This window comes from Mustela erminea, chromosome 3 (genome assembly GCF_009829155.1).
Source record: "Mustela erminea isolate mMusErm1 chromosome 3, mMusErm1.Pri, whole genome shotgun sequence".
Classification (NCBI taxonomy): Eukaryota; Metazoa; Chordata; class Mammalia; order Carnivora; family Mustelidae; genus Mustela; species Mustela erminea.
This window is the reverse complement of record NC_045616.1, coordinates 97786717-97803536: the sequence shown is the minus strand read 5'-3', so window position 1 is coordinate 97803536 and position 16820 is coordinate 97786717. Positions and strand designations below refer to the sequence as shown.

The following is a 16820-nucleotide window of genomic DNA, read 5'->3' as shown; positions in this document are numbered from 1 at the left end:
GTGAGGTTTCTACAAGACAGTGACCCAAAAATAATAAAATGTAAAGGAAGCAAACAGTGAACTCGTGGATTGAAAAAGACTTAAGAGACATATCAACCAAATTTAATGTGTGGTCCCTTTGTGAATCCTGATTGAAACAAACTATTTAAAAAGGCAAGAAAAGATGGACAGGTTGGGGGAATTGGAATGCTAATAGGCTATTTGGTGATATTAAAGAATTACTTTTCAAACTGTGACAGCAGCTTTGCCGTTACGGTTTTTTAATGTGCTTACCGATTAGAGGTACGTACTGAAACATTTATGCATTAAGTGATACCTGGGGTTTGATTCACAGTGACATGAGGATTTGTTCATTATGTATTTTCTCTACCATTGTATGTCTTTGAAATTTTACCAAATAAAAAGATTGAAGGTGGGTGCCTGGGTGGCTCAGTTGGTTAAGCAACTGCCTTCATGACCAACTCCAGGTCATGATCCTGGAGTCCCGGGATCGAGTCCCACATCAGGCTCCTTGCTCTGCGGGGAGTCTGCTTCTCCTGCTGACCTCTCTACTCTCATTCTCTCTCTCTCTCTCTCTCTCTCAAATAAATAAATAAAATCTTAAAAAAAAAAAGATTGAAGGTAAAGGCTAAGAAAATTTCTGTTTCAGAAATTTATAATGCATGTAACTATTATTCCTGTTCATTATTACCATATTTCCCTGATATCAGTCTCCTTCATTAGCATAATAAATATGTATAGTACTTTTTTTTTTAGTGGTTTGCAAGACTTAATTTTTCATTTTTGTCCCTTTTTTAAGGTAATGAGCATGGTGTCAGGATTTGCACCATTAATTTCTGCTGGTATCTTTTCAGCCACTCTTTCTTCTGCATTAGCATCCCTTGTGAGTGCTCCCAAAATATTTCAGGTAGGTATTTTCATATTACAGATGTTATTGAAGGGTAATTTTTGATAGCACATTTCAATTTGGGATTATTTATTCAAATCCTTTGTTTACCTCTACAACCTCATGTGTGTATATGACTTATACACACATATCTCAAGCCAGATGTTTAACTTTGTGTGTTTGAATGTGAATGTTTCTATTTTTATAAACTTTAGTGCATTAACCTACTGTCAGGATGTAATCCTTGAGTTGTCTTTCTGGAAGTAGTGATGGGTTTTTGGTTTTTTTTGACATACTCTCTTTGCTAATTTTTTCTGTTGTCTTACCAAGATTAATGAATGCATTCCAAGCATAAATCAGAAGAATTAAAGGATCTTGTCCCTCTTAGCAGTATGTCAACCTTTATGTTTTACTTTACAGATATTTGAATGCCTACTATATGCCACATGTTCTGTTAACTACTTAGGGTAGAAAGTTGCATAAAGTAGACATTATCTCCCTTTAATCAATATGATATAAATAGCTAATACTGAACAGGAAATACTTATTTTTACTAAGTCCAAAAAAGAAACATTGATTCTGCAGCCTTGTTCTTAATATTGAAGTTGTAGCCAGTCAGTACATAAATGTAGAATATATTTCTTTAAACAGTTCTTAGTAAAGTTTTAAGAAAAGTGGTTAAGTTTATAATTGGGATTTTTATATGCTTTAAATCTAGGATTCAGACTTTTTTTCTTAATGTAGGTCATACTTATGTCACCCTAAGTTTTCAGATTTTTTAAATTTTTTTTTTTTTCATGGAAGAATTTCAGTGTGAGGGTAGGGTTAGACAGATAAAAACTTCAGTGGTGTTCTGAACCAGCCACCTTTTGATGCTTGAAATACATGGTCTCCTTTACAGATTGTAGGTAAAGCAGTGTCATCCAAGGGGAGGAAAGAGAACCAAGAATTAGGAACTTGTGTTCTATTCCTGAATAACCTATCAAAACTGTAAGAAATATGTACAGCTAATTGCATTCTGTTTCCTTCTAATATTGACATTTCTTCCCTAGGCCCTTTGTAAGGACAACATCTACCCAGCTTTCCAGATGTTTGCTAAAGGTTATGGGAAAAATAATGAACCTCTTCGTGGCTACATCTTAACATTCTTAATTGCCCTTGGATTCATCTTAATTGGTTAGTCATATACATGGCGTGCTAATAGAAAACCTTACTTTGCTTACTAAATGAAGTTAGTTTCTTTGTGATCAATTTAAAGAGCATATAGAAAATACTGCAAATAATAGTGCTCAGTAAATATTTGCTCAAATTATTGCTGTCATTAAAGCCTCATGAGAGGGAACTCCTAGGTTCTTGTCCCTGAAACAAATGAGATAATAGCATAAGGGAAAAGATTTCAGGTCCCCCTTCTGAAGGTATAGACTTCAGTAATCTAGTTTTGGGCACTTTTGCCTCTGATCGCAAGTGAACTAAATGGGTCTTCATTGGTAAAGATGACAGTGGGCTTTTATTAAATGTCTGATGATACCACCATGTGTGGAAACTAACTCTCATGTAATGTTGCTAGGTATCTATTTGGTAAGGCTACTCTGGGAGAACAAATTAGCATGTTGAGTTAAGTTTCTCACAATCCAGCAATTCTCTTTAGGAATATTTACCCTAGGGAAACTTGAATATATACCCAAGGAGACCCATGCAACGATGTTCCTAGTGCCATTAATTATAATAGTGAAAAATGGAAGCAAACTGAATACCTATTAGCAAAAGAATGAAACTGCAGAATAATATTCAGGAGTAAAAAAAAATGAATAAAATTGATTTTCATATATCAACATGAATGAATCTCCAGTATAACAAATGCATCAAGTCAAGTTGTAGAATAATAAATATAGTGATATTATTTGTCTGACTTTTAAAATACCCAAAACAGAACTGCCTAATGCTTGTGAACTATATATATTTAGTAAAACTGTGTAGTACCATTGGAAAAAAATATACCAACTTTGGAAGAATGGGGTATAAAGGGTTTCAACTGTGGACCCAAGGTTAGATTCTTGAAAAGTAAAGTATACAAACTATATATGACAAAATATACGTATCCGTTAAGTCTGAATGCTGGATATTGGACTATTCCTTAGGCTGTCATCTAAAGGTTTAAAATAATTTCATTTTTTAAAAAGTCAAAAAGTAACACCTCGTGTTTCTTTTGCAGCTGAGCTGAATGTTATTGCTCCAATTATCTCTAACTTCTTCCTTGCATCATATGCATTGATCAATTTTTCGGTGTTCCATGCATCACTTGCAAAATCTCCAGGTGATTTTATGTTTTTTAAAAAATTTTGTAAATGCACCAATGTCTTTGATTTTAGAGAAAATAAGACTTTAACACATTTTAAAAAAAGATTTTATTTATTTATTTGACAGAGAGAGATCACAAATTTATTTATTTGACAGAGAGAGATCACAGGCAGGGAGAGAGGGGGAAGCAGGCTCCCTGCTGAGCAGAGAGCTGGATGCAGGCCTGGATCCCAGGACCCTGAGATCATGACCTGAGCCCAAGGCAGAGTCTCAACCCTCTGAGCCACCCAGGCACCCCAACTTTAACGCATTTTAAAAGATGGTATTGTGAATAAATGAAACAAGATGGGATTGGGAGGGAGACAAACCATAAGTGACTCTTAACCTCACAAAACAAACTGAGGATTGCTGGGGGGAGGGGGGCTTGGAGAAGGGGAGTGGGGTTATGGACATTGGGGAGGGTGTGTGCTATGGTGAGTGCTGTGAAGTGTGTAAACCTGGCGATTCACAGACCTGTACCCCAGGGGATAAAAATATATTATATGTTTATAAAAAAATAAAAAATTTAAAATTTAAAAAAAAAAGATGGTATTGTGAGTGTTTAGCCCATTAATGCTCAGTCAGCCTTCACAGATGAGTCAAATTTAGTGAGTTTTAAAAGATCTCTTTATCATGAAGTTTCCCAGTAATATACTGTTTCTTGTCTTCGAAGCATGTAAGAGCATTAATCTCAAATTCTAACACTTTGAAAGAATTATTGTGCTTTTCTTTCCCTGTTTTTGTTTATTTAGCTGATTTCTGTTTAGGTTCTAAGAACATTATAATGGTATAGCTAAGAAAAATATTTTCTTAGCTATATTTTCCTGCCCAGAAAAATATTTTCAACACAATAAGTTCTATGGAGTTCTATTATAAAGGGTCACTTGCAACTGAAAAAGTGCCTCTTATACTTTTATTGATGGCTTTTTGTTACAAACCATGACAACAGTTGGATACCAGGGAAAGAATTGAAGGAACAAAAAGCACTTTTCCTTCTAGGGACCTAAAAACTTCTCAGAACTTTAAGAATATAAATTTTAGAAGTGTATGTGTGGCTGTAAAAAGCAGCACAAGGGATACTTGTTCTGGCCTCTTCTTTATCTTGGCTCTATTAATATGAGTATCCTGGTTGTGATATTACAGTATCCTTTTGCAAGATATTATCATTGAGAGAAATTAGGTAAAAGGTCCCCAGAATTTTCCTGGATTCTTTCTCATAGCTTTGTGTGAAACTTAATTTAAAAAAAGAATATGAAATATATTAAATTATGATTTAAAAATATTTTTTGGCTCTGAAATAAAAATTTTAAAACGTGGTCTTCAGCATTTTTTTTTTCTTAGAGTGAACTTAATTCTTAAATACTTAACCAAAGGTAAGTTTCTATATTTAACTGTTAATTTTTCTAGCAGGTAGGTCAACTTCTAACAATTTTCAAGAACATTCTGTTTGAACTCTCTTGTATATTCATTAGAATATAGATATGTCTTCTGCTAAAATCCAGAACATAAAACTACACTATTAAGGGCTAGATTTGAAAACTTCTTTCAGTCTTTTGTAGTTTTTAACCATTCATTAAGATAGTTTGATTTAAACTTTTTTTTTTTGATGAAGAATTTATTGAATACAGAAACTAGTAATATAGAATAAAACAGAAGTAAACAGATGGGCTCTCTTCTTGGCCTTCAGATCTTGGGCTTAGTAATGCCCTATGGCTTTACTGTTACACATTATCCTTATACTTACTATTTAAAGTGACCACAAAGAAAGTTATTTTGTGCATACATATGTACCACTGTCTAAAGCAGATAAGGTATCTGAGTGACTTTGATATATCTGTTTTATTTGTGACCGTTAGGGTGGCGTCCTGCATTCAAATACTACAACATGTGGATATCACTTCTTGGAGCGATTCTTTGCTGCATAGTGATGTTTGTTATTAACTGGTGGGCTGCATTGCTAACATATGTAATAGTCCTTGGGCTGTATATTTATGTTACCTACAAAAAACCAGGTCAGTAGTTTTTCACATTTATTATTTCAAGCTAGAAAACATCTAGAAGTTCTTTGTTATTTTATATCGAAGCATCATCTTTTGTGTACTTGAAAGGTGCTTTATAAAACCTAAAATGCTTCATTTCCAAATACATATCATTTTAGGGAAATAACTTTATTCTCTGGAATGCCTACTTACCTGTAAATTAGACTTAACTAATCCTACTTACAGAAAAATGACAAATTTGCATTATTAACATGCTGGTGGCCCTCAATATACCTAAAAAAAATTTTTTTTGAAGGGTTAGACTTAATGAAATAGCTCCTGTAGTAACTGTTAGTCTCATAAATATATGTGTTACTACTGTAGTCTTAGTACCTGCTGTATAGTAAGTACCATGGAATTTACAATATATTAGAAAGAAGATTTGACAAAGGTGGATTTTTTTGTTTTTATTTTGTTCTAAAGATTTTATTTATTTATTTATTTGTCAGAAAGAGAGAGCACACAAGCAGGCAGAGAGGCAGGCAGAGGTGGAGAGAGAGGCAATCTCCCCGCCAAGCAAGGCGCCTGATGTGGGACTCCATCCCAGGACCCCGGGATCGTGACCTGAGCGGAAGGTAGTGGGTTAAACCCACTGAGCCACCCAGGCCTCCCGACAAAGGTGTTTTTAACTGGGAAATAGTTAAAGATTACCCGGAAGTTGTCACACTGATAACTATTGGGTCTATCTCCACATAAGACAATGACACTTGGGTATGTTGATCCAGTGTAGTACGGTGACCTCTAACTCTGAGGGAAGAACCAGTAAAAAAGGTTTGACAAATTTGGGCCCCAAAAGAAGAGTTCACATGTTGCCATGTGAAATTGTGAGGAAGCATTTTGTAATCCAGATATGAGGTTTTGGATAAGAGTGCTGGCCTTAGAAATGAAATGGACAAAGAAGGTAATGTTTTGACCATCTTAAAAACAATTATTTCTCTAAAATAACAGATGTCTAAAATCATATTTGGTGTCCAGGCTGTTTATTCAATACAGAATGAAATTTGCCTGTACAAATAACTTATACGGTTATGTACTATAAATGGTCCTTTCAGAGTTTTGAAATCTTTCAGAGATCTGCCTCTTTCTTGTTATATGTCTGGCTATATTTGTAATAATTTAAAAACTACTTGTGGTACTTTCTTTAGTTGCATGCCTGGCATGTGTGCAGCCTTGTCACCTTAGTTTTTTCTACATTTTACTTTAAAAGCAATTACAGTTCAGATTAGCATAGTGTCATGCTATAGTTCAGAGTACAGTGGTTTATTTTAGCAGTTGATTTTTTTTTTAATATATGAAAGCTCTGTTTACTTCTCTGTGTCTCAGATAGGTTCTTGATTGTTGGTTAATGTTGGTGTGTTGCTACATGAACACTGTCTTCCCACAGATGTGAACTGGGGATCCTCTACACAAGCTCTGACTTACCTAAATGCACTGCAACATTCGATTCGTCTTTCGGGAGTGGAAGACCATGTGAAAAACTTTAGGTGAGCAGTAAGGTAGCATAGAATCATTGGTCATATATGGCAGTCCATTCTTTACTTAATATTCAGTAACATTTTTGTGTGCTGCTACTTCATGAGAGGTTTCCTGAAAGCATAGATTATTTTTTGTTTTGGCTGGACTTTGGTTGGGCATTTTATTCAAAAACAAGGATGAGATTTTTTAGTTACAAAAAGTTGACAAAGAGGTGAATTATCTAACTTACAAAAATGTTATGAGAGTGAAAGTGTTAGAAGTCTCCCATATGAAGGCTTTTAAGTGTCAGTGCTCACAAAGTGAATTGTTTCTTCCCTCTGCAGCCATCGAAGTTCTGTAAGTACTCTATAACTACTAAGTAGAATCAAAGTTAATTTGCCATCAATGAAAACCTTTTGCTTTGCTTCGTTATAGGAATGGGAACATTGAAAAGACATATTTTATTCCAAAATAACTTCTTAAATCTTTATCAGAATTACACATAAACATAGTTGAGAGAGAAGAAACTTGGGTTTGTCATGAAAATCTGTTGTGTCCCCCCTTGTGACCTACCACAGGCAACCACTTTCAACTCTTCACTGATCCATTTAGTAATTACTTGATATTCTCAGACATTGTTATTGTTTCACTGTATTTTTGATGTTTTAGGCCTTATCTGTGCATGCCCTTCATCCGCATGTGGTGGCATACACTTGCGCTCTTCCCTTTATCCCATCCTCATAGTATACTATTATGTCATTATTTTGATTAGGTCGTACTTCATATTTATATTTTTATAACTTTTTAAAATGATTCCCAGCTGATCCATGTAGTAAATTATGATTGTTTTTTCTTGTCTGTACACCTTCCTTGTTTCCTCTGGAGCCATTCTTTTCTCTTCCTAACTTTATATACATGAGCATCTCCACCCTTCACCAAACTTCATGAAAGATGTTGTTTTCTGAGCTTCATAGTTTCTGTTTCTTTGAAGTCTTCTATTCACTGTTTCCTGTTTCTTTAATTTGGGTTCCTAGATTTAGCTTGGTCTGAAGTAACTGTGGTCCATGGCCAGGGAAACTGCATTTGTAGGTGGGGCTTGTCAGTAAAACCCTTATTGTAGATTAATGTGGTTTTACTGGTTCTTTGAGAAATTTAAGTCATCTTGAAGACTTTCGTTTTTTGTTTTTTGTTTTCATTTTTTGTTTTTTGTTTTTTGGTTTTTTTTTTTTTTTTAGATTGCCCAGAAAGAATATTCTAATATTCTGCTTGTTGATAAAAGTCCTGGCTACCAGAGTTCTTAGTCAGGTTGGAAAGGAGGTTGGGAGATCTCCAGATTCAGTGTGCAAATGTGTTCTCACTCCTCCCCTGATGAAAGTAGCTGCTTTTGCCTTTGGTTGTTGCTGGTATCTCACAGACCAGCAGACTTCTTTTTTCTCTTTTAATTAAAAAAAATGCTTTTAATTGAAGTATATTGACGTATAATACTGAATTAGTTTTAGAGTCACCTGGCTGGCTCAATGAGTAGAGCATGATCTCAAGGTCATGAGTTCAAGCCCCTCATTGGGCATAGAACTTACTTTAAAAAATAATGATAACAAGGTTTTTAAAAATTTTTAAAAATCTAAATCAGCTTTAGGTATACTACATAGTGATTTAACCATCACGTACATGATGAAGGTGCTCACCGTGATACATGTATTTTAGTATTATCAGCTCTTCCCGGTGCTGTACTTTTCATCTCCAAGACTTAACGTTATAACTGGAAGTTTGTACCTCTTAATCCTTTCACCCATTTTGCTCATCTCCCTAATCCCTTTCCCTTTGGTGACCAGCAGTTTATATTTATGAGTCTGTTTCTCTCTTTGTTGTTGTTGTTGTATTAGTTTGTTCTCTATGATTCTCTTTCTCCCTTTGTTGCTGTTTATTTTCTCTTATTTTTTTAGTCTCCACATGTAAGTGAAATCATACGGTATTTGTCTTTCTCAGTCTGGCTTATCTTCCTTAGTATAATACCCTCTAGGTTCATTCATGTTGTTGCAAATGGCAAGATTTTATTATTTTTTATGAACAAGTAATATTCCATTGTGTGTATATATACCACATATTTTTCATTCATTTATCTACCACTGGATACTTAGGTTTCCTCCGTATCTTGACCGTTGTAAACAACATTGCAATAAACATATGGGTACATTTACCTTTCCCAATTAGTGTTTTCATTTTCATCACCAAAATACACAATAGTAAAATTACAGGACCCTCTGGTACTCTCTCTTTAGTGTTTTGAGGAACTTCCAAACTGTTTTCGATAGTGACTGCACCAATTTTCATTCCCCAAACACCAGTGCATGAGGGCTCCCTTTGCTCTACATCCTCGCTTACTTTTTGTCTTTTTGGTACTAGCCATTCTGAGTATCAGGAAGTGATACCACGTTGTGATTTTGAGCCCTTTCTGGCAAATAAGCCCTAGCCTAACAATTGGGGGAGGACAGAGATACTTGTTCATCATAGGGATGGAAATGATTTGGTTCTGTCTAGTGGTGTCTTGTGCCGAGTTGAAACCACTGCTTCTGACTTTGGTCTCTTTAATACATGGCCCCTTCCTCTTCCGGAGGCACCTACCACCTCTAATTCGTAGGCATTTTGGTGATTTTTTTTTAGGCATAAAATCAGGTAGCATCACAGCTTGCTCATAGATTTAGCCTCTTCTTGATTTGTTATATCCTTTCTTGTTCTACCATCTGCTTTCTGGCTTTCAGTATTTCTGTATTACTGTTCATATTTTTGTGGATTTTTGTGCCTTAAAAATCCCATTATACGATGGCGTTTTTGAGGAAGGAGTTAAAATGAAACAGATGTCTTTGGTACTCATCATTTCTAATATATTTTGTACTATACATTTTGGCATGATACAACTATACCAAATTAAGCCTGTCTGGTATATTTACCATTTAGTAAAGATAGGGACTACAAGTTATTTAACTGTAGGACTAGGTTTGTTAAAGTGTAAGTTAAACTACCATTAAAATATACTAACTTATGCGGTGGCTCTACAAGACAGACATCACTGGTACATGATAGTCCAGAGACATATGTGTGGCTTATGGCCGGCACACTTGCTGCACTGGCTCATTCAGGCCCCACATTTCTTGCATCTTGTCAGTCTGTCATTTCCTAGCAGATGTTTTTGTCCATGTGATCAAAGTCATCACCACATCCATGGTGTAGCTTACAGGAAAGGGAAACAAAGTGTGAAGGGTAGCCTGCTTCCTTTTTAGAGGAAATGGATTGTAAGTCACTCAGAGTGTCAGTTGTAAGCTACCAAGAAGGTTAGAAATTATGTAATTTCTATGTGGAGAGCTATTTAACCTGCTAAAGCTCAGACGGGGAGACCGAGCAGACTGGGCTGTAGAGGATGATGTCGTGTTTGATTCTCCCAAGCCATTCTCCCAGACAGGGAGAATTCTTTTTCAGATAGCTTACTAAAATTCTGGATAGGTTAGTTTTTGTTCTGGTTTTGTTTTTTGGGTTTTTTTTTTTTTTTAAGATTTTATTTATTTATTTGACAGAGAGAGATCACAAGTAGGCAGAGGCAGGCAGAGAGAGAGAGAGGAAGAAGCAGTTTCCCCGCTGAGCAGAAGCCCGATGTAGGGCTTGATTCCAGGACCCCGGGATCATGACCTGCGCTGAAGGCAGAGGCTTTAACCCACTGAGCCACCCAGGAGCCCTGGTTTTTCTTTCTTTCTTTTTTTTTTTAATAGTCTTTATTCAAGTTTTCATGTTTATTTTATGAGATTAGGACCTACCCTAAGATTTAATTTAGTGGTTAAATCAGAAATTTTAGTTTATTTGCCTTTTGTTAAAGTTTGTTTTAATAATATAAATTCTTGCTTTAAAGAATTTATGGTAATATTTGAACTTAAAGAATTTATGGTAATATTTGAACTTCTAAAATGGATACCTAAATATTTTTCATAAAATAACATTGATTTCCATTTCTTGTCAGCTAAAATCAAGAGTTAAGAATATGTGAAAGTCATACCACTGTTTTTTATCTACAAAGGCAATTCAGTTTAGTTTTGATTTTCATCATAATTAAAATTAAAACTTTTACTCAGATAAAATCTTCAAATCAACTGTAGCTGATTTTTCTTATATGATGGCTGTCATGAAAATTAAGCTAGATTAGAGAGAGCTGATATTATGAAGTAGAAATCACTATTATGTGATCAAGCTAGAAGGAAGGTGACCTGTTTGTACATGAAGAGAACGCCATATTCTTAGGAAGTTTTTTGAGTTCTGTGAAAGAACCTGGAATATTTTATTACCTTTAGATGGTGAAAAGTTGTTACATATATATATTTTTTTTAAGATTTTATTTATTTATTTGACAGACCGAGATCACAAGTAGGCAGAGAGGCAGTCAGAGAGAGAGAGGAAGAAGAAGTCTCCCTGCTGAGCCTAGAGCCTGATGTGGGGCTCCGTCCCAGGATGCTGGGATCATGACCTGAGCTGAAGGCTGAGGCTTTAATAACCACTGAGCCATCCAGGCGCCCCTACTGTTCTATTTCTTCTTGCAATACCTACCAGAATCTTGATATATTATATTACCTATTATTTTAGAAGCACATTTGGTATGATGTTTGTTCCAAGAAGTTTTGTTTTTGCATTTCTCATGTACTGATAAACCTTGGTTCAAAGTCCTCTTCTTTTGAGAATTCTGTGGTGTATTGTCCTGAAGACAGTTGCATAAAGGAGATTCTAGTGTAATAATACATTCTTAAGAGAAGCAACTTAAAAACATGTCCATGTTATCAAAAATCTAAATCCTCTAATTTTGTTTTATTTTTTAATCTTAAATTAGGCCACAGTGTCTTGTTATGACAGGTGCTCCAAATTCACGCCCAGCTTTACTTCATCTTGTTCATGATTTCACAAAAAATGTTGGTTTGATGATCTGTAGTCATGTACATATGGTAAGTGTTTGTATTGTTTTTTTATATTAAGGTATTTTTGCTCTGTGTGTATAACTTGTAATTTGTGGGGCTTTTCTGAGTATGAAGCAATTTGACAAGATGGATCTGTTGAGTTTGGGGTTTTTTTGAAGTTAGTTATATTCTTCAAAATATTCAAAATTTTCTAAGCAGTCTCAAAACCTCATTTTAGAAAAGACTTTAGAATTTTGAATCTTCATTCTTTTTCTTATTTAATATGAGATTTTACCAAACTACATTTTTCTTAAAAAATGGCTTGGCTAAGAAAAGTAGATTCTTGGTAAGGAGTCTAAATGAAATACATTATATGCATTTTCTTACTAATATTTTTCATACTGTTCTGAGAACACAAGGAATGTTTACTACTAGAGGAAAAAAGAGGTTCAAGGAGGTAGATGAATTGTGGTAAATAGCTAACATCTAGTACGAAAGAAAAGCAGAGTGCTAAATTTCCAAGCTCGAACATTGTTAATTTCCTCTTCATTTGTGTTTTAACCATGAGTACTAACATTACTAAAAATAGTGGTAAACTTTTCACCCAAAAGTCGTTTTCTATTTTTGGCATTTTGTGTATTGAGAAGAATTGCTAGATGATGGGTCACCTGTTCTGCATGAGAAATTGGAGTATTTGTCAAAAGAGCTTTTGTCCCAAACCGTTCTGTGCATCTTGTTAGAAATGTGTGTTGGATGCCCCATGTCTCAGCTCCTGCTAGAGTTGCCCTCTCACTTGTATAGACCCAAAGTCAAAGCCGGTCTGGCAGAGAACACGAAGACACTGGCTCCTGGTCCCCCATTAGGACTGGTGGAGTTTTTCAATTTGTCTCTAGGTTTGGTCAGTTCAGGTTGGGGTTTTGACCACAAGAAATTACAAATGAGGCAATTTTCCTCCTAGGAAAAACAAACTGTATTTTTCCTTTACTTTTTCATGAACAATCAAGGCGTATTCTTAAACCTACTTTTAGATTTTTGCTTTATATACATTTGCATATAACACATTTTATGTGTTGCTTGCAAGGATCAAAATAGAATTCCAAGTTGAAAATCTCATTTCCTTAATTCTGTTCTTCATCATTTAACAGAAGTATGAAGGAAAAAATGCATTTATATTTTACAGCAAACTTGCCTTTTCAGTGATATTTTCAGGTTCCTCAAAATTAATAATGCAGACATTGGGGACAAACAATAAATTGGGAAACTTTTTGTAGAAAAACAGAAGGCTCTTACTTTTCTCCAATGATCTCTTCTCCATTTTCAATAATTTCTTATTTCTCTCATTTACTTAGTGTATTGCAAAACTTCCTATTTATGTTTCAGTGTGTATTTCTTCCTCTTCTCTTCTCTCTTTTCATGGTGCCTCCTGTGCCTTAACTGTTCCATCAACCCTAACTTGTCATAATCTTCAGGGCTACATGTAGAAAGAATTCACTGACATGGAAATGAAATGTTCTCTCCCATCCCCAAGGTTTAGGCACCTTATTTAAGCTAGTATAACAGGGTGATTTTCATAAATGTAGACTGCTTATCTCTCAGTTAAAGGCATTATTAATATTCTTATCCAAAAGGGCCCTCGAAGACAAGCCATGAAAGAGATGTCCATTGATCAAGCCAAATACCAGCGGTGGCTTATCAAAAACAAGATGAAAGCTTTTTATGCTCCAGTCCATGCAGATGATTTGAGAGAAGGTGCACAGTATTTAATGCAGGTAAATACGTTACATCTTTCAAATAACAAAATTCAAGTTTTGTGTAAGCTTTTAAAACCTTTTGCATGCTAGGTGTCATTCTTCATATTAATAAAAATGGTGTATCTTTTGAAATATCTGTATTACTATTAAGATTTGTGTAATCTGAGTGCTTAAAGAACTACAGAGATAGTGTGCTGTTGGTTGGCAGGGCAAAATCTATCTGGAAGTTATCTTTACCTATTTCCTTAAGATATTTCCCCGTCATTTTCCACTCTACCTCACTGGGGTTTTTTTAAGTGGTAAGTAATGGCAGTTCTTATGTAATTTTTTTTTTAAATTTCTAGTTCCTTACTATATTTCTATTTATTTACTAAACTTAGACTTCACTTTCATTTTTGTGTATGACACAGTACTTACATGGGATTTGAAATTAGTCCTGGAGTTAAATGCTAGCACTGCCACTTCCTTATTATGATATTTTCGAGCAAGTTACACATCTTCTTTGAAACTTAATTTCCTCAATCAGCCCTAAAGGTTGTGGGAAGAAATAAATGGGCTAAGATAGTGTTTGCTATCTTATTTTTGTAGGAATCCCTTTCTTCAAAGAAAGCTTATCTGGAAGCCCATTCACTTTGTTAAAGCAGAGGTGGGAGGCTCAGAGTGCTATCATCCGTGCTCCTTCTGTTTTGTTTTGTTTTTGTGTGTATGTGCGCGCCCGCCCCTTTTTTTTGAATGTTTCACATTTCTCACACTTGACAAGTACAAGGGTAAGAATATCTGAGGTGATCCTCAAGAATAATAAGGGGTGGAAGTGGGCTTTCTGTGGCAGATAGAAAGCCTTATTGTAAACTACAAACACCACTTACAATACCACTTAAGACATAGTGGTATTGAAGTAGTGATAATTTAATTAATGGAATAAAACAGGAGAAATAGAACCACTTGTATAGGATATTGAATACATGACTGAGGTAGCATTAAATCCAGGATGGTCTGGGATAATGAATTATCCCTGTAAAAAAGTGATGTAACAGATCATTATAAAGACTATATAAAAACTATTTCTAGATGGATTAAGGACTCAAATATGAAAGGCAGATTTTTAAACTACTAGAAGAAAATACAGAATACTTCTGTGACTTGGAGTAGGGAAGAATTTTTTTAAATGAGACAGAGAAAGTTGAACTATGAAGAAGAGATAAGTATTCTTTAGTTAAAATTTAGAACTTTGTCCTTCTAAAAAAAAAAAAAAAACCCATGAAAACAAAAATAGGAAACCACAGACCAGAGAGACAACATGTTACTAGGAAAAGAATATGGCCCAGAATATGTAAAGAAATCGTGTAAATCAGGAAGAGGGAAATATAGGAGCAAAAATAAAGGAAAAGAAGAGGATACATAAATGGCAATGGATATATTAAAACAATACATTGTATGAATTAAAGTAATTAATGTACACGTAATTACATTATTACAATGTATATGATGTATTAATATAATACAATACATGTTTACTCCATTAGACTGACTAGAGTTTGGTCTGCCACTTGAAAGTGTTAGGAGCAGTTAGAGCACTTGGAAATCTTGGCACTGCTGTAATAACACAGATGGGACAACCGTTTGGGGCAGCAACCTGGCAGTGTCCTGCAAATTTGAAACTGTGGGCATCCTAGGACATCCCTTTCTTACATGTGTACCTTAGGGAAACTTACATGTATAAAGATGAAAATCTAATAGTTCTTACTGAAAATTCAGATCACAGATTATGATGGCCCTTTAAATCAGTGGATCTCATTCAGAATCTCATTATAGACATAACTCTAACTTTTTCCAGGACAAAAATAGCCTAGAAGTATACTCTGTAATATATACGGAGTGTTTCTGGCACCTTTCCCCTTCATTAGCCAGATTTTAAGGTAAATGGTCATTTCTTTTAAATTATTCTAAAATAAGTAGACCAAAATGATTTCACATTCCAATAAGAATATTTGAAATATAAATTATGTCCAGATCCTATAGCAACATCCTAAATCTACGGAGCCATGGGATAATTGCTAATGATAATTTAAAGCCATCACTGTTAGCTGAACATTTTAACCATCCAGGACAAGGAGCCACAAGTCTACAGGTTTCTTTCTCACTGATTTTTAAAGTGATACAAATCTCACAGCAGTACTTAACTGCATAATGTTTGGAAATGTTTTTACTTAATAGTGAAATGCAAAAATAAAAGCCATGTACCATTGTGGACGTTAAGTGGTCTTTCTGCTGCAGTAAGAATGGTTATGATACTGCCCAGAAAAATATAATAAATACGTTTCTCATCAGCAAATTCTGGTAGAAGACAAACAGAAAACATTGCTAAAGAGTCAGAGGAACAAATTACAGGAATGTTTGAAACTAGAGATGAGCTTCAGAGGACTGCATTCTGCCTGATTGGTTTCAATTGTGGAATTCCATAAAAACCTGATTTTTTATGAACCATTAAATCTGTTCTAGAGAAGACATATTTTCAGGAATAAATGATTCTTTAAAACACATGATGTTTTATGGAAACAAAACATTACTTGTGAGTGAATAGCTACTTGGATTAGAATTTACAGAGAATTTAGGGATGAGTGATACATTTGAAATTTCTTTGCTCAGTCATTCAGGGAAAAGTTATTGAAATAATGAAGTTGAAACGGGCACAGAGTGCTGTGGGATGTTACTATTAATTTTATAAAAATAAAACATTTTAATTATAATATTGTGACAAAAGTTTGTGATGAAAAAGAAAATAAAAAGAGGATTACAGGGACAACATTTTGTGCCATCAAGAAGTTACTGGATATCTTGTGGCTTAGTTCTTTAAAAAGTGCTAAAACTCAAAGATGTTTCTTGCTTTACTTTTACCAGACAAACAAACAAACAAAAAAACTGTGTGGGTTAGTGGCTATCTTGGTACCTAACAGATAGTTGTAAAAAACAATAATGGTAATTTTTTATCTGTCCTTTGAAGGCAAAGAGTGGTTTTTAATACTGAGTGGGGGGAAAAAAATCTTATTTTTTGAAAGAAACTTGTGCATGGAGAGAATTTTTTGAGAATGAATTGAAGTTTTAAATGGTTAGAAAGATTTCTAATTATCCCAAGTCCTTAGGACCATGAGTGGGCCATGGTAGGCACTTAATATATATTTGAGTTAATTTAATCGTTGCAAAACATGATTTAAGTATGTCCTGTTTAAAAATTTGAGTGTGGGGATGTCTAGCTGACTCACCAAGTAGAACATGTGACACTTGATTTCTGTTTGAGCCTCACATTGACAATAGAATTACTTTAAAAAATAAATAAATGTGACTTCACATCATGCACCAAAATTGACTCAAAATAGATCAGCGATATAGAAGCTAAAACCATAAAACTCTTAGAAAAAAATATAGA

General features: G+C 34.6%; 1 protein-coding gene across 2 annotated transcripts in view; it reads left to right on the top strand.

Annotated features, from left to right (window-relative positions):
* The window catches only part of SLC12A2 (solute carrier family 12 member 2), a 100729-nt gene that overhangs the window by 62801 nt on the left and 21108 nt on the right, over positions 1 to 16820 (top strand). For both annotated transcript variants that reach the window (XM_032336838.1, XM_032336837.1), the window contains exons 11-17: positions 800 to 907; positions 1939 to 2062; positions 3099 to 3200; positions 5080 to 5235; positions 6647 to 6746; positions 11582 to 11693; positions 13274 to 13414. In XM_032336838.1, coding sequence (XP_032192729.1) covers positions 800 to 907; positions 1939 to 2062; positions 3099 to 3200; positions 5080 to 5235; positions 6647 to 6746; positions 11582 to 11693; positions 13274 to 13414 — 843 coding nt within the window. The remainder of the gene's footprint in view (positions 1 to 799; positions 908 to 1938; positions 2063 to 3098; positions 3201 to 5079; positions 5236 to 6646; positions 6747 to 11581; positions 11694 to 13273; positions 13415 to 16820) is intronic.